This window comes from Eleutherodactylus coqui, chromosome 4 (genome assembly GCF_035609145.1).
Source record: "Eleutherodactylus coqui strain aEleCoq1 chromosome 4, aEleCoq1.hap1, whole genome shotgun sequence".
NCBI classification, from domain to species: domain Eukaryota; kingdom Metazoa; phylum Chordata; class Amphibia; order Anura; family Eleutherodactylidae; genus Eleutherodactylus; species Eleutherodactylus coqui.
The window spans coordinates 49,176,313-49,195,329 of record NC_089840.1 but is presented as its reverse complement, the minus strand read 5'-3'; the positions used below and the strand labels follow the sequence as shown (position 1 = coordinate 49,195,329).

Here is a 19,017-nt window from a genome sequence, read left to right as displayed (position 1 = left end):
AGCCGTCAGCGCTCTGCCCCCTACCCAAGTCAGTCAGTGCCTTTGTGCCAGACAGGTCAAACACCGAAATGGGAACTAAGTTTGCACCAACAGCATTGGTGGGTCCTAGGAAACCCAAGACATGAACAAAAAATTGATCTGAGCGGCCAAACATGGCAGACTTGCAACGCGCCCACGACATAGGCCTCGGCCCACAGCTTCAGCAATCCTAGGCTGGAAGCGGACTTTCACTGCACCCAGGACATAGGCCTATGCACAAACCCTCAGCAATCATGGGCCTACAGCGGACTCCAATGCTAGCGTAGCTGTGCACGTCTCATTAGTGCTGTATTGCTCCTGTAGTTTGTCCCAATGCAGTGCCCCGTATAGTTGAACTAACGTCATATTAAATACAGGTGGGCTTCGGCCCACATTGCATGCCCCAGTCAGACTGGGGTTCTTTATAAGTAGACACATGCAGTTACAACTCCGTGTGGACCGACAATTAAAGACGTGGGCCAGGCATGGCACGTGCGTGAGGCTGCCAAGCTGCAGAGCCGCCACCAGGTTACGGCCGTTGTCACACACGACCATGCCCGGTTGGAGGCTCGGGGGCGAAAGTCAGCGGTCGGTCTGCTCTGTCAGACCCTGCAGCAGTTCGTGGGCCGTGTACATCTTCTCTCCTAAGCTGAGTAGTTTCAGCACGGCCTGCTGACGCTTGGCCACCGCTGTGCTGCCACGCCGCGCGACACCGACTGCTGGCGATGTGCTGCTGCTGACACATCTTGATTGCGAGACAGACGTTGCGGAGGAGGAGGAGGGTGGTTTAGTGGAGGAAGCATACACCGCCGCAGATACCAGCACCGAGCTGGGGCCTGCAATTCTGGGGGTGGGTAGGACGTGAGCGGTCCCAGGTTCTGACTCGGTCCCAGCCTCCACTAAATTCACCCAATGTGCCGTCAGGGAGATATAGTGGCCCTGCCCGCCTGTGCTTGTCCACGTGTCCGTTGTTAAGTGGACCTTGGCAGTAACCGCGTTGGTGAGGGCGTGTACAATGTTGCGGGAGACGCGGTCGTGCAGGGCTGGGACGGCACATTGGGAAAAGTAGTGGTGACTCGGAACCGAGTAGCGCGGGGCCGCCGCCGCCATCATGTTTTTGAAAGCCTCCGTTTCCACAAGCCTATAGGGCAGCATCTCCAGGCTGATCAACTTGGCTATGTGCACGTTTAACGCTTGAGCGTGCGGGTGCGTGGCGGCGTACTTGCGCTCAAACAGTTGCGCTAGCGACGGCTGGACACTGCGCTGAGAGACATTGCTGGATGGGGCCGAGGACAGCGGAGGTGAGCGTGTGGGTGCAGGCCGGGAGACGGTCGTGCCTGTGTCCTGAGAGGGGGGTTGGATCTCAGTGGCACGTTGGGGCACAGGGGGAGAGGCAGTGGTGCAAACCGGAGGCGGTGAACGGCCTTCGTCCCACCTTGTGGGGTGCTTGGCCATCATATGCCTGCGCATGCTGGTGGTGGTGAGGCTGGTGGTGGTGGCTCCCCGGCTGATCTTGGCACGACAAACCTTGCACACCACAGTTCGTTGGTTGTCTGCACTCTCAGTGAAAAACTGCCACACCTTTGAGCACCTTGGCCTCTGCAGGGTGGCATGGCGCGAGGGGGCGCTTTGGGAAACAGTTGGTGGATTATTCGCTCTGGCCCTGCCTCTACCCCTGGCCACCGCACTGCCTTTTCCAACCTGCCCTGCTGCTGCACTTGCCTCCCCCTCTGAAGACCTGTCCTCAGTAGGCTTAGCAAACCAGGTGAGGTCAGTCAACTCATCGTCCAGCTGCTCTTCCTCTGAATCCTCTGTGCGCTCCTCCCTCGGACTTACTGCCCTTACTACTACCTCACTGCAAGACAACTGTGTCTCATCGTCATCGTCCTCCTCACCCACTGAAAGCTCTTGAGACAGTTGCCGGAAGTCCCCAGCCTCATCCCCCGGACCCCGGGAACTTTCCAAAGGTTGGGCATCGGTCACGACAAACTCCTCTGATGGGAGAGGAACCATTGCTGCCCATTCTGGGCAGGGGCCCGAGAACAGTTCCTGGGAGTCTGCCTGCTCTTCAGAATGTGTCATTTGCATGGAGTGAGGAGGCTGGAAGGAAGGAGGAGCAGCAGCCAGAGGATTCAGAGTTGCAGCAGTGGACGGCGTAGAACTCTGGGTGGTCGATAGATTGCTGGATGCACTTTCTGCCATCCACGACAGGACCTGCTCACACTGCTCAGTTTCTAATAAAGGTCTACCGTAAGAGCAGCTAAGCCTGCTGTAACGCTTAGCTGGGTAATAATGAGCGACTACTACCCCCCACAGACACTTAGTAAACTGAAGACGGTCACAGGCAGCCCAAATATAGTATTTTTTTACCAATTTTTGTGAAAAAGCACACTGCCTGTGATATAGCCTGTATAAGGATTTCCCTGTTGGAGGATGACTGTGGTTATTTAAAGCACAGTGCAGCCAGAAAAAATTATGCGCAAGGCTGCAGTAACACCTAGCTGGGTAATAGTTAGCGAGTAGCGACTAATACCCCCAGCAGACACTTAGTAAACTGAAGACGGTCACAGGCAGCCCAAATATAGTATTTTTTTACCAATTTTTGTGAAAAAGCCCACTGCCTATATAGCCTGTATACCTCTTTCCCTGCCTCACCAGTACTGCCCCTATACTCTGTAAAATGACTGCAGACTGAGGACGCTATGGTCTGCACGCCCGATATACAAAAAAAAAATTTGTGCAACACTGCTAAAAGCAGCCTCAACAGTACTGCACACGGTCAGATGTGGCCCTAAGAAGGACCGTTGGTGTTCTTGAAGACGAATATAACACCTAACACTCTCCCTATAGCAGCTACAGCAAGACAGCACTTTCCCTGATTTCTGTCAGAATGCATCTGTGGCGAGCCGCGGGCGGGGCAGATTTTAATACTCGGGTGTCATCTGATCTCCCCAGCCACTCACTGCAGGGGGGTGGTATAGGGCTGGAATGTCACAGGAGGAAGTTGTTATGCCTTCCCTGTCTTTCTATTGGCCAGAAAAGCGCGCACACTTCTCAGGGAAGGAAATGAAAGTGACTCGAACATCGCGTGGTGCTCGTCTCGAGTAACGAGCATCCCGAGTACCCTAATACTCGAATGAGCATCAAGCTCGGACGAGTACGCTCGCTCATCTCTAGTAAAGATACAGAAATAGTTCAATTTTCTCACCTGTGTAAATGAGCCCTTAAAGCATTTAGAATTACTAGAACATGAATCTGCTTTTTAATAGCTTTGTTTAAACATCTTCCATTTTGTGCATGCAGCTACTATGTAGTTTCTATCAGTGAAAACTACAAAAAACTTTACATAGTCGATGATGAGGGGTTTCACAAACAAACTTCTGTCTTATAGCTGAGACACAATGGCCGTACGAACTGAACCAGGAGACTTAAAGGGGTTGACCACTCTAAGTACACAACGTTCAAATGTGTATTAAACTTCAGAATAGTAAACTTACTAATACATGTTCTAAATGTTCTCTCCAATTTTCCTTTTCTGTGAAGTCACGCCTCCTGCTCTCTTTATACTCCCTTCCAGCAAGCAGCTCTGCCTTACTATAGCTGAAGATAGTGGAACACGTGACAGGAGCCAAAGACATTGGCCTTGAACTTCCAAAGAAAGCCTCTGCGCATGCGCTAGTTTCCTCTGAACTTGTACAATCCGGAAACTAGCGCATGTGTAGTATCTTTCATTATAGGATGTATCCTGTCACATTCGAAGAGGCACGAATAGAGGACAAAAGGGAGAAACGTAACAGGAGGAATGCACATCGAGCCAACCCTTGTCAGGAGCATCTTCCACTTGGAAACCGATGTCCCCACAGCAAAAGAACCTGCAGATCAAGAATAGTTCTCTATAGTCATCTACAGACCTACTGCAAAGCCCCTATACTTAGAAAGCAATCATGCTCGACCACAAGTGATAGCATATGATGATGATATCCTTCTACGTGTTCCTCCATGTGAGGCCATAGTATGGACAGAGCAGTGCACTGGCAGAGGGGCAGAAGGACATGAAACAAGATGTGTGGCTCCATAGAGAAGGAAAACAGAGGAAGAACATCTAAGACAAATGTTTCCTAAACTTTTTTTAAAAGTTTAATACACATTTGAACATTGTGCACTTCACGTTACCAACCATTTCAACTTGCAAACTTAGACAGTAATATACTATACAGCTTTCTACATGAATGTGGGATGAAGGCTGTTGATTGCTTCTTCAGATCTAGGGGCAACCTAGGTTCTCCTTGTTTTCTTTAATTGTATGAATTTGTACTATTTTGTTAATTATTTTGATTCTTTAACTGGATCTTAGAACAATTTTGTGTGATAATTAGATGGTAGTGTATTATCATTACTGATGTAATAACTAATAATAAAAAAGAGAACTAGGAGCAGCCATTATTATCCACACAAGTACAAAAACCACTAGGATTATTTTTTACGGGCGTTACATAGATGACATTCTCATTGTGTGGCAGTGAGAAAATGGGATTCTGAAAGCCATCAAAGACATTTAATGTTACTATAGACACTAAGATATAGGAAAAAAAATCATTTGTCACAATTTCTTGAGATGGGAAAGCCATCACTGTTCAAAAGGTCAGTTCTTCAGAGTCTGAAGTAATTTTACGCGAAGTTATCACTGGAAAAATTATAGCCCAAGAAGTTAATCCAAAATGCATACAAACATACAGTTGTAACAAAGGAGTCATCCACTAGTACCCAATGAGAGATATAGTTTATTTTACACACTTATGTAATGCAGACACATTCTATAGAGCTGTACAGAGATTGTCAGCACTCATTGTCCCCATGGGGACTTAGAACCTAAATTTCAAATTAACCTAGCCTTATGTTTTTGGAGTGTGGGAGGACACTGTGGTACCTAGAGAACATCCATGGAAACATAGAGAGAACATACAAATTTCATGCTGATTTTCATCTCGGTCATATTCCAACGCGTGACCCAGCATAGCGAGATAGCAGTGGTAACCACTGAGTCACCATGATGCTAAGTGCAAGAGAAGGATCCACACAGCAGGTATTTCTGATTGTAAATCCTGAGAGCTCTTTTTTATTCTATACGGTGTAGTATATGGTCCTATTGATTCTTAGTTCACACAATTCATATTCTTTTGTGTCAAAAGCTATAACGGATGTACTGTAGGTGTTATGTGGTTAAAAGTATTGAGGTCAATCATTTTTTCAGTTTTATATACTTTTATCTACTTACTGTAGATTTTTAGCTTAAAATTAATATAGTTCTTTGGTCTGTTTTTAATACTGTAGAATTATATTTACTGGAAAGTCCAATTCTTTATTCTATGTGCTCATTTTCACAGTATTGTTATACAGTTACATGTTAATACTGGAGCATTAGTTTAAATCTTTTTCATTTTGATTGTTGTCACTCACGTATTTCCTTTGTGAGCCCACATTACAGCTCTTGTTGATTTTCTTTTACCTTTAACCAACTTACTTTGACTATATTGATTGGGACTATGGAAATTATTCACCTGCAGCACTTGTTACTTCAGAGGACTTTTTATTATATTTTTTGCATTGATTTCAGGTCAATTTGTATTTTTGTACCTTTATATGCAGCTTTTTGAGATATATTTTACATAATATATACAGTATTTGCATCGAGGGTGTAATGAACTGGAGAAAAATATAACATTCCTGGTTATGTCTTAGAATTTCATTGAATATGGAAATATGAACAAGTATAATGCAGATATATACTTACCGGATATTCCCATCTGAGACTTTCACTGCAAATCGTCGCGATATGCCATGAAAATCTGGTAGATGCCAAGTCCTGTCTTTGGGACCTACACCAATCTTTAGTTTTGGCAGCACAGCAAAGGTGTAATTTCCAGTTCCTGAACAGAACAACTTTATTCCACTTCAGCAAGAAAAATGGCAGTTAGCTGCGACGTTTCTACCCGCAATTGGTCTTTGTCAAGCTAATACTGCCTCTGTACAATACTCTTTATACACAACATATACCCAACAAACTCCAAATAACTCCATGCATCCATAAGGATATGAACAATCCACCAGGCAGACCAATTATTGAGAGAATTTGCAACTGCGGCGAGATCATACATTAGAGATACGCGTAATCTACTCTTAATATTGAGAGAGACCCCGATTTCGGGCGACACATGTTTAGTGACTTTGGATGTAATCTTTGTATACGAATATCCCCCATGATAAAGGTCTAAATGCTGTAAATGAGAAATTAATGGAATCTCTGTGGTCAAAGGGGTGTATATGATTAGAGATAGACCTACTGGAGTTCATATTGAGCCACAATTACTTCCTGTTTGAGCAAACATACTACCAGCAGAAACAGGGAACCACCATGGGGTCTAATATGGCCCCAACGTACGCCAATATTTTTAGGGATGATGTTGAGTGCAATTTTGTATATACCTCACCATGGTGGCACTATGTGCTACAGTGGTGGCGTTATATAGACAATATCCTCTTGTTGTGGAATGGCTCAGTGGTGGATTTGTTGGTATTCCATCGGGCTCTGAATAACATGTCTTCTGAACTGAAGTTCACGCTGAATTATTCAGATAAAGAGATTCAGTTTCTTGATGTGCTCATTTTGAAAAGGGGCGATACTCTGGGAACAGATTTACACTTTAAGGCCACAGATAAGAACAACTTGTTGCACTTTGAAAGTTGTCATCCAACTAGTATGCTCCAGTTCTCTCTTGATGAAATGTGCAGGAAATTCCTGAATAGGGGCTACCACCCAAAGGTGGTTACAATAGCAGCAGACAGAGCAGCTAACACTACACAGGTCGATCTGTTGACACCAAAAATTAGAGCAAAAGAAGAGACACGCCTGCCTTTCATCTCAGCATATGGCATGTACAGTAAAGGTATTGCCAACATCATTAGAAGATATCAGCCAATTTTGGGTAAAGGTTGCCCACAAATCCTGGCGTTTTCTGTCCCTCCGATGATGGCATATAAGAGAGGCTTAAATATTACGGATAACTTGGTACATGCATACCATCAACCAACAGCGTAGGTGAGACATAATAAAGGTGTAAATTATCAATGTCTAAATTGTACATGCTGTAGTAATCTAGTCCGAGGTAACACATTTCAGCATCCACACAGGGAAGGTATACCACATACGTCACCTATATTCATGTCGGTCTTCCTTTGTGGTTTATTTGATTTCCTGCCCATGCGATCTATATTATGTGTGTGAGACGGCACTTGAAGTAAAGTCACAAATCAATCATAAAAACACGATACGGACCTCTAAAACTGATTTACCAGTCCCTCAACATTTTCATGCGAAAGGGCACACCATCAGCCGGCTTAAATTTCGCGTGATTGATCACGCACCAAAAAATGTAAGGGGAGGAAACAGGGAAGCTTTATTAAAAAAGAAAGAGATGCAATGGATATTTCGACTTAACTTGCTAGTACCCAATGGACTGAACCTTGAATATAATGTAAACCAACTGGTTTGACATAGGTAATTTGCATATTGTTGATGCTTTTCTGAAGGATTTGATGGTGTTTTAACATTTATCTTTTTTGTATTTTTATTTTTGATATGTAATAATCGGATGATGTGGTCCACTTTGAAGCTGCCAATGTCCAGTCTTGGTCCGTCTACATAAATACACCCGTCATGTGGAAATTGCAGATTGAAAAATCCCCCCTTTTTGAAATTATACTGATTTCATAAATATTTCTGTATGAACAAACTAAAAGATTCAGTTAATATTAGAGATGAGCGAACCTACTCGTTTCAAGTAATTACTCGATCGAGCACCGCGATTTTCGAGTACTTCCGTACTCGGGTGAAAAGATTCGGGGGGCGGGGGAGGCGTGGCGGAGCGGGGGGTAGCAGCGGGGAACAGGGGGGAGCCCTCTCTCTCTCCCTCAAACCCCCACTCCCAGCTGCAACCCCCCACTCACCCACGGCGCCCCCCGAATCTTTTCGCCCGAGTACGGAAGTACTTGAAGATCGCGGTGCTCAGGCGAAAAGGGGGCGTGGCCGAGTAGGTTCGCTCATTTCTAGTTAATATGCATAAAGTCTTCAGTTGTGATATAACTCTATCAGTTTTCGTTGGTGTTTTAATCAACAAGAATTAATGAATGAAATGATTTATCAGCATTTAATATTGACTTTGATGTGTAATTTGGGGGGATTAATTTAAATTCTGGACATAGAAGAAAATTTCCCTGTTCTTAATGCATTTAGAAAAAATCTTTTAATTTTTATGGTATAAAAATAGGATTTTACGGACCCGATTAACTCGGAAATTAATATACTTTTAATGGAACACTACTTATTGAATAAAATATTCCACATCCACATGAGGTCAATGGACATTGTGAAATAATGCTATTGTGCTTTGGGCACAAAGCTAGGGTGTTGCTATGAATTGAGGGGCAATAATAATAAGGTAATGGGTAAATAAAGAAGAGAAAAGGAGAGCAATAACTATTAAAGCCTCTAGATGGCGTTTTTGTAGCGCGAGGTCATTAGGATGTGGGGACTGCTGTTCCTCAATCATGTGACACAGATCAGCTGACATGAGGTTGGGAGGTTTTCCCCCCGTAATATCGCAGCGATTCATGCATGCGGGGTAGCGGTGATTGAAGCCTGTGTGGGCAATGAATTGTGGGCACCCATTGGACATGCACAGCCTCTGCCCACATGTGCACTAGATGACAGCAGATGCCGATAACATATGACTGGGTAGCGGAGTTCAGGGTTTACTACATCATACCATCCCAAATGTAAGTAATTGTGAAATTAGTGCACTGATTGGCTTTTACGGGTATATGTTGCGTACAGAGAGTGTATTGTACAGGGGCAGTATTAGCTTGGCAAAGACCAATTGCTGGTCGAAACGTCGTAGTTGACTGTTGCCATTCACTTTGAATGTTTTGGCGGCCTTCACAAATAGCAAAGCCGGGCGACTATTACTCAGTAGCGCGTTAACACGAGATTCTTTATCAGTAGGTTGCTTTACTACATTGTTTTCATAACCCCCATTACATTCTATAGGAGTTACGAAAACGGCATAGTGAACAAGCTTGTCTGTTTCCATAAGCCTCAACCACCCCCAGCCACTGTCTTCAGCCAGATTGGGCATAATAGGGATGAGAACTAGAGATTCAGGCCCCACTTCTGCGCCTATCAGACTTTCATGGCATATCCTGTAAATATGCTATCATAGTCTCAGATGGAATACCCATGTAATGATCTTTACTACTTACGCTATAACAATAGTTTGCTTTATTTAAATTTTAGTTGGTTTGCTTAAAATTTCAATAAACTATTTTAAATTTTTATAATACCTTTTTATAGGTGTTCAAATACTGTATGGTGAAACACTAAACAGGTCTTACAGTAATAGCAAGTGATGGCATGTCACTAGGATCCCATTGATAACAAAAACAATGTAGCCAAGGTTCAGGAATATATTATGAAATTGCCCTATGAATACTCTGGGTTATATAAACCAAAGGCCCCTAGGTAATATATCCCCTAAAATATAATCTAAATACTTTATTATTCAAAAAAGACAAAGTCAACATTAAATGATATTTAAAATAAAGGGGCAAATGGTGGTAGCAATGAAATGTGACTAGCCGTCATCAATTAGTATCATGTGCGTAGTTGTGCATATACACACTAAGGCTGCATTCCCACGTACGTATATCGGCTCGGTTTTCACGCCTAGCCAATATACGTCGTCCTCGTGTGCAGGGGGGGGGGGTGGAAGAGCCAGGAGCAGGAACTGAGCTCCAGCCCCCTCTCTGCCTCCTCTCCGCCCTTCTGCACTATTTGCAATGGGGAGGGGCGGGATGGGGCGGTGCTAATTCTCGGAACTTTGCGTGTAAAAGAACCTCCAGGAGCTGTTTGCAGGGCCCAGCATTTGACTTATCACAGGACCAGCTGTGCATACAGCTGCATTGTTCTCTTCACGGCTGCCTGCAGATTACAATGTTATCTGCCGACTCCCGTGGAGATAACAGCCTGCGGTCTATTGAGAGATACTTTATCTCTCACTAGCTAAAAGATGGAGTTTAAGTTCACCTTAAAATCATCATTTAAGCGAAAACTGTATGATGTCTGCGTTTACATGTAATGATTATCGCTCATTTTTGGTCGTTTGAACAAAATTTGAGCAATAACCATTACGTGTAAATGGGCCTTTATGCTGAATAGCCATTTTATTAGACACACCCATGTAGTAGTTTGCTAGAACTCCTTTGGCCTTTAAGGCCACAACAATTCATTGTGACATACATTCCACGAAAGTTTAAATTGTTCTGTAGGGATACCGGACCAGGTTAGCGTCTAGCACTTGCTGTAAATTAGATGAAGACACTGACATACTTTGAACAGCTGACAGGAAGGGTTTATCGATTCATGCTGCTTGCGCCAAATTCTGACCTCCCATTAGCCCGATGCAACAGAAATCTGGATTCATCTGTTCAGTGTTTTTCAACTTCTCGGTGATCCAATTTTTGCGCTCTTCTGCCCTCTGGTGTCTTGTCTTTTTGTTTCTGTTAGACATCTATGTCATAGGAACTGGTCTTATAGCCCATCCCACCAGTTAAACGTTTTTACATATTGGTTGAAGCAACAGCATTGTATTCAGGTGCAATTTGCGTAACTATGCACCGCCTGTTCGTCAGAACGATTCCTAACATCAACTGTAAGATCATTTACAGTATTAATGTATTCGACATTCTCTAGTGAGAGAGCAGACTGGAACTGTCTTCCCAGTACAGACTGGTTTAAAAAAAGGGTAAGATGTAATTAAATATAAAAAAATAAAAAAATGGTTCAATAATTATTGTCACAAGTTAAAAAAGTACAATAAACACTTTAAAATAAATCATTTTTATTAAATAAGAAAATGAAAAGTAAAAAAAACACATATATACAGTATTTACTATCCACACACTCAAACCATCCCATACAGCTATTGTCTTCATAGTGTTTGAAAAAATTGAACATTAACTTATATGTACCCCAAAACAGTAGCGCAAAAAATCTAGAACGTCTCACATACTACAAGGACTTTACAACAAATACTACATAGTATTAAAATTGAAAATGTTTGTCCACTCCGAATAATTTTTTTAGGCAAAAATTAAAATATTCCCTCCATCCTCAAGGTCAAGATTGGCTCCATCCTGATGGGGCAAGTGAAGATTTGAAAAAGTAAAGAAAAAACTAGACATCGTGGACTAAACCATACAGACACGGTCAGATGTAGATTTACAGCGTAGGAAAGAAAGTCTATATTTAAAATCCTGCGCTTATATTTTCTGTACATGTCTTGTTTTATGTTTCCAAGGGCGCCTTCACAATGGCCAGAAAATCAGGCGAGTGAAAACGCATGATTATGAAACCAATGAGTTTTAATGGTGTCATTCTCATTTGTGGTGTTTACATTCCAGTGATGCTGCATGAAAAAAAATCGCAGCATGTCCATTCTTTTTGTGATATCGCCAATTACTACCAATGCGTCCAGCAGCAGCGCCAGCCCCATTGAAAGCAATAGGAGAAGATTGTGCTCCCCTGCTGCAGTTGTCAATCCTTCAGTTCTGCAGGAATGTGAGTCTGTCACATCTAGGGGTTTCACCTTGTTCTCAATGGGGTTGATGGCCCCATTAAAAGCATAGGGAGAACATCGCGATCTCCTGCCACTGCTGTGACAGCAGTGACAGGGGATTCCTTCATCCCCGCGGAGAGTCAGCTCGTCACTGAACATTGTGACGGCAGCGACAGGGAATACCTGCAACCCCATGGGGAGTTCCCTCATCACTGAACACTGTGACAGCAGCAGCAGGGTGTTCAGTGATAAGAAGACTCCCACTAGGATGAAGGCAGCTATGGCAGAGGATCACAATGTTCTCCCATTGATTTCAATGGGGCTGGAGCTGCTGCCTCTCCATTGAAAGCAATGGGATGAAGAGAACCCCCACAGTGATAAGAGGCTGTTTTCACCCCTCATATCCAGGAGTTTTTAGAAGGTTTGTGAGAGCGATATCGGGTCATAAATCATGGCCCGATATCGTTCTCGCCAATGGGCAAGAGTCCTAAGCTTGCAGTTTCACCTGGATTAACAAATTTTGTTGCTACACAATAAATAACATTATCATTTTGGGTGTAGGTAGCATAGGGTTCACATTCTGGTTGGTCCTGTGAAGAAAAAAAAGAAACAAAATTTGAGTATTCATCAAAAAAACATCATTATTCCTCCAACTTTTCATCTTTTAGGGCGCCCACCCACTGGCGTTTTTTTACCTGCGTTTTGCGTTTTGCGTTTTTCCTGCACAGGCATAGAGATAACATGTGTTCCTGTCCACTGGCGTTTTTTTTGCGTTGCGTTTGCGTTTTTAACATAGGAACTGTCAGTTGCATATGTGTCCTTATTTTTCTCCTAATGCACCCATGAAAAGCCGCGAAAACGCCGCGAAAAACGTGCGGAAAAATCGCGGGAAACGCTGCGAAAACGCAAACGCCAGTGGGTGGGCGCCCTTAAAGGGAATATATCACCTATATTTTTTCACCAAATAAAACCAGATAGTAAAAACATTTTCCATTTTTGTAGTCCATTTTTATTTTGTGATTGTAGATTTTTTATTCTATTGTCTGTATATGACTATCGGGGCGGCCATCTTGCCTGAGTTGCATTTAACAGCATTTAGAGATATGCTTTACAGCAGCGTCAGTGGGGACTCACACAATGGACAGGAGCTGACCCATCGACTTGTAGAGTAACGGGAGACCATTCTAGGCATGCTCTGAGACCTATGCGGAGGTCATTTTGTAAGGAGGGGGAGTAAAGCCTCGTTCAGATGGCCGTGTTTACTTGCGCACAAAACCGCATGTCCATTTAAAACCATTGGTTTCCTATGATGTGTTCACATGTCCGTGTTTTACACCTACAAAAGATAGGACATTCGTGCGCCACATAGGTCAATGGTGCGTGTAAATATTCCCTGCAGGGAGTCCCCTCATCATTGAACACTGTGACAGCACTGTTACAGTCTTCAGTGACAAGGGGACTCCCCACGGGGAGTAAAGGATCCTCTGCCGCAGATGTCACATTGAATTCAATGAATGGCCGAGCGCTGCCTGTAATTGGCTGAGCACTCAGCCAATCAGACACAGCTCTTTCAGCAGGTGGGGATTTAAAATCTCCGCCTGCTGAAAGAACTTCAGAGCAGTGCAGGGAGACAAGCGGCTAGACGCGCCTGAGCCCCGACAACTCCGGAGAGGTGTTTTTTTTTTGTTTTTTTTTACACAATCTAGGGATGATTTTCAGGGATGACTTTATATTTAAAGTCCTTCCCTGAAAATCACTGCAGGGGTTGCCCGCAGCTCATTGCTTTCAATGGGGCCACTGGCAGCAGCGGAAGCCCCATTGAAAGCAATGGTGCACGGAGCTTCATTCACGTGTATTTTGGCACATACGTGGAGGCACGGTTTTGTGTGCACCTATGTATGCGCATAAACATGCTCGTCTGAATGAGGCCAAAGTAGTCACAGCTTTGTACCAGGGTTGCCAACCTGAATTTTTCTTTTTACTGGACAACTTATTACTGATTAAAAAAATCACGGACAGCCAACATCTTTTGCGGACACATCAGAAAACCACAATGAATGATAAGATTATAAATGTTACATGCTTGTAGATCAGAAACTGATATGAACCCGTTACGAGCATTTACTGTGAGCTTTAAAATGACGCTAATTACAGTCTTTCAGCAGTTCTTTTAGCAGGTGGGGATTTAAAATTCACGCCTGCTGAAAGGGCTGTATCTGATTGGCTGAGCGCAGTGTGTGGAAATTACACACTGAGCCCTGTAGTAGGGATAGTACATTTAGCTGAGTTGTGGGGGGGCACATTGCGCACTAAGCCCTGTAGTAGGTATGGCACATATAGCTGGGCTGTGAGGTGGGCACATTATACACTGAGCCATGTAGTAGGTATAGCACATATAGCTGGGCTGTGAGGTGGGCACATTACACACTGAGGCCTGTAGTAGGTATAGCACATATAGCTGGGCTGTGAGGTGGGCACATTATACACTGAGCCATGTAGTAGGTATAGCACATATAGCTGGGCTGTGAGGTGGGCACATTATACACTGAGCCATGTAGTAGGTATAGCACATATAGCTGGGCTGTGAGGTGGGCACATTATACACTGAGCCATGTAGTAGGAATAGCACATATAGCTGGGCTGTGAGGTAGGCACATTACACACTGAGGCCTGTAGTAGGTATAGCACATATAGCTGGGCTGTGAGGTGGGCGCATTATACACTGAGCCATGTAGTAGGTATAGCACATATACCTGGGCTGTGAGGTGGGCACATTATACACTGAGCCCTGCAGTAGGTATAGCGCATATAGCTGGGCTGTGAGGTGGGCACATTGCACACTGAGGCCTGTAGTAGGTATGGCACATATAGCTGGGCTGTGAGGTGGGCACATTATACACTGAGCCATGTAGTAGGTATAGCACATATACCAGGGCTGTGAGGGGGCACATTGCACATTGAGCCCTGTAGTCAGTATGGCACATATAGTTGGGTTGTGACAGGGAAGGCGCGTTTCACACTGAATCCTGTAGCAGATATAGCACATATACCTGGGCTATGAGGGGAGGGGGCACAATAACCACTGAACCCTGTAGTACGTATAGCACATATAGCAGTGCTTTAGGAGGGCACATTACACACTGAACCCTGTAGCAGGTATAGACATATCAGCGTTGTAAGGGAGGCATATTAGACACTTAGCCTACTGATGGATTTCCAACACCTCAGGGGGCCTTCAGTGACAGGAAGAAGGCAGCACATTGTCTGTCATTTGTAAATTCATGTTAGTGATGAGTGGAGCCCTTGGGCCCCACAATTGCCAATTGGTACCCCTACACCACTGCTAAGGGAGGGTGCGGCAACTTGTCTGTACACTTGCATATCGGCAAGTCCAGTCAGTTACTCAAATTGCCTGGGGGCCACTTGGAGATGGGGACCTTGCCCAGTTTTGCCTCCCTAATGGTGCCCAGAGTGCTAGCATGCATGCTCAGCCTCCGTTCAATTTATACAGGGGAACACAGGACTCCAGTTCCCATGACCAATTGAGACCCCCATAGCCAGACCCCCTTAATAAGAGACTTGTTACCAATCTTTAAATCTTTAAAAACACAAAACGTTCTGAGCTTCTGTTTTCCAGCATTCTTATGGTCACAAATGTTTTTGACTTTTTCTTTGACAGCTGTGTGAGTTATTCATTATAGGTCATTTCTTTTACTATTCTGGGGTACATGGTAACATACGTTAGTACTTCATTTAGATTTATTTTTGGTGCAGAAGGAGTATAAAAAGCATTTCTGCATTTGTGCCATTTTATATTGTTCACCTACATTAACAGGTTAACTTTATATTAGGCCCCGTTTGATTTGTCTTTAATTCTACGTATTAATACTTTATATGTCCTGTATTTATTCTTCATCCCCAGTCATTTTTATAGTTTAGCTTCACAGTTAACTCTCTAAGCTGATTTCATACATCAGGTAGTGCTGCATTGTTTGGATGTAGCGCCACCTACTGTGAGGTTACATGTGTGCATGGGGTTCTGTATCATTTAAGAACTTAGTATGGAAATGGGAGATGCTACAATGACTCTACAGCGCCACCTATTAGAAGGCAGCTTTCTGACAAATCAATGCGCAGACAGACTGATTCGGGTAGGTTAGTGAGAAGCCTATGGTGATGTCGGGAACGGCAGGGCATGCATTTGTACTCATTCTAAAATACATCAGATGTGGCCTGTACTGTATAATATACTCTCCAATAGTAGACAAAAGTTGTTCTGACTATGTCTAGCATAAAACGAACTGCTGTTGCAGCAAATCAAACAAGATCGCTGTCCCCATAATTATGTAAGGAAAACAGAATAAAAAAGTAGTCCGAAAATAAAAAAATTTAGAAAAAAAAATTGTTTTGGTATAAATTAGTTTAAAAAAGGGACAAATTCATGTCAGAAAGCATAAAAATAACACTGAGGTACCCTATAGCCATAGCAAGCCACAAAACTAACTGTTAATGCGGTTTTCTGGGACTTTAATATTGGTGACCTATTCTCAGGATAAGTCATCAATATCAATTTAGTTGGCATCCGCCGCTTGGCAACCCAACAATCTACTGATTGCACAGGCAGCAGCTCTCGTGTGGCTTCTTCTTCTCAGACCTGTGACGTCACATGGCTTCAAGTGAAGAGGCTTGAGCTGCTCAGAAATGAAGCATGCGATGCCAGACAAATGCATTGTGCATGCAGGACTTTTTCATCGGGTAAAAATGACGGATAAGTGCAGGAACCGAATGGACCCCATTATAGTCAATAAGGTCCGTTCATGGGATTCTGTTTTCATACTCCCATAATTAAGCAAGAAAACAGAACCCCTATGACCAACCCGCGCAGATGTGAATTTAGCCATAAAAATCAGCAAGTAAAACAATTCTATAAATAAAAAATGGATTGAATGAAATTAGAAAAAAAAACAGTGCCTCCCCCCCCCCCCCCCAAAACAGCACCACTATTGGTCCGTGTCTGGCATGGCAGGTCAGCCCCATTCACGACTGCTCTTTGCTAAACAGTGGGCATTAATTTAAAAGTGCGGCTTGTATACCCTATAAATATTAAGCAGACGTTGTTATAAAGTGGGTTTTGGCCATTGTGCTTTTGCACATAAAAACAATTTTATATATTGTGGTTTTGTTATAATTAGCAATTTAATTATTTTACCTCTTCAGGGTCATTGATCACCAAGGTTTTGAAGCGAGTCCTGCAGTGTAAAAACAGATAAATATTAAAATAATTTTAAAAAGTTAAACCAACTAATTTAAGTAAAACTGTAAACACCATGGAGTGAGGAAGAAGCTGGAGGTGCTAGTAAATACTAAAAATACCTGAAAATGCAGTTAGAAGAGAAGACAACAAGAATGCAGTTCAGTCTACAGAAAACTATAAAGTTTGAGAAGTGAGTTAACAGATGTCTCTTCCCATTAACCTCCCTCCTCTCCCAAATCATGTGTTTTCACAGATATACAAAAAGGAAAAAAGATGCAGCTGCATCTCCCTCCTACCCCTCCCCACTTTTACAGTCTATAGGCAGGGAAAGAGGAAGAGTCTGCATATATATGTATATATGCCAATTGAAATCAAATAGTATAACATACATGCATTAACCCTTTCCAATCCACTGTCTGACCTCTGAAGACATTATGATTTAAGGCTGTACAGCTTCGATGTTGGAAGACATCCGTCATGGTTCTCTTACTGTATATTGCCAGCCTCTCTGCTGTCGGAGCCTATCCAACGTGTCACCTCATGCAGTACTGGCTTTAGCCAGCAGATAGCGCTGTTGTATAAGGGCAGAAAAAGAGTAAGCCCCCTGGGAAAACCAGGATAGAAATTGGATTGGAAAGGGTTAAAAGGTAAATACATATAACAGTAATGTAAAAAAATGAAAAAAATAAAGATGAAAAAAAAACCTCACTAAAAAGGACACACATCACCAAACTCATGTGCATTAGTATTAGACTTTCTACGTTCCTGTCACAAATAATTTACTACATGTGACCCCGGAAAGACAACTATTATACCCGGCCATCAGTTTTTGCATGTGTTCTTCCCCAGCTATATCTACTTTTACACCTTTAAAAAAATTGTACCTGGATGAATATACAGAGCCTCGATCTAAGCCTAGCGAGGGAGATACATGTAAAACTAAAATTGGGTCTTGGATTTAACCAGTGTAATAATATTACACATTATCCAATGTACATGTAGAATTAGAGGATTCATTCTTGGGGTAAATATTATTGATTGGACAAACTGCGTTATTAATATTTATTCTTTTCCTTCCTGCGTTTGACAATTTTACTAAAATAAAGAACTACAAAATTAAAGCATATTAGCCCCAATTTCAAATAAAGATGCCCTATGTGATTTGAAAAAAAAGAGAGAGAGAGAAAAAAAAGAAAACGAAAAGAAAGAGACATACATTTGGGTTAAAAGAAAATGTTTTTTGAAATGCATAATTCCAAAATTACCAAAACACCCTAGATCATGAAAATGTAAAAGATGTGTTCCCAGAACAACAACTAAATGTAACAACAGCTGCGGATGACCTCACATTTAGGGTAGTATTACATGGAATTGGTTAAAGTGAATATTATGGCAGAGGGCTTGTACCACTTCCCTTATGAGGGTGGAGGTGGCACATCATTCACAACATAAGCACCACCAATTGTTATATAATGCATTTAGTAAATCATAAGGGGAGCACAGTGACACACATTCACTAGGAGGCTCCCTTGCATTATCTACAGAACTTCTAAACAAAAAAAATACAATCAATAGAATTTCCAACTACAAGAGCAAGGGGATTGTCCAGAATTTAAAAAACAAACACACATCAATGTATTGTGTCTGGTACTGCAGTTCAGCTCCGCTAAAGTGAATAGAAGTGTTTAATAATGCCGGTTGAATGGTGGAACTTGGCTTCACATTTAGCAGTTGCCTTTCCTGGTTATTATTTCTTTCGGCACTCGGATATTCCCAGGATGTACTGGAGAGCCAAATAGTGTTATAACCAGACATCACAAGAAATATAGATACGAAGCACACATTACCACAGTGAAAACTCAAGTGCAACTAGGGAGTCGCCATTTGATGACAAGGCAGGGGGTGATGGTAACTGGATGATGATGAATACAATGGAACTGACAGAGGAGACTAGAACAGCTGGTATGAAACTTAAAGGGGTTCTGACACAAATAATGTTTTTATGCTTTAACAGCTATTGTTCCCTGGTCTGCCTAATGGACACAGGGAACCCACGATTAATGGCTGTTAAAGCAT

The 19,017-nt window shown here is 42.9% G+C and overlaps 1 protein-coding gene across 1 annotated transcript in view; it reads right to left on the bottom strand.

Moving 5' to 3' along the window:
* Positions 1-11,029: 11,029 nt before the first annotated feature.
* The window catches only part of LOC136624598 (cell surface glycoprotein CD200 receptor 1-like), a 44,207-nt gene continuing 36,219 nt past the window's right edge, over positions 11,030-19,017 (bottom strand). Inside the window, exons 5-6 of the mRNA XM_066598557.1 lie at positions 16,897-16,936; positions 11,030-12,277 (exon numbers count right to left, since the gene is read on the bottom strand). Of these exons, the coding sequence (XP_066454654.1) occupies positions 12,137-12,277; positions 16,897-16,936 (181 nt within the window). The 3' untranslated portion in view covers positions 11,030-12,136. The remainder of the gene's footprint in view (positions 12,278-16,896; positions 16,937-19,017) is intronic.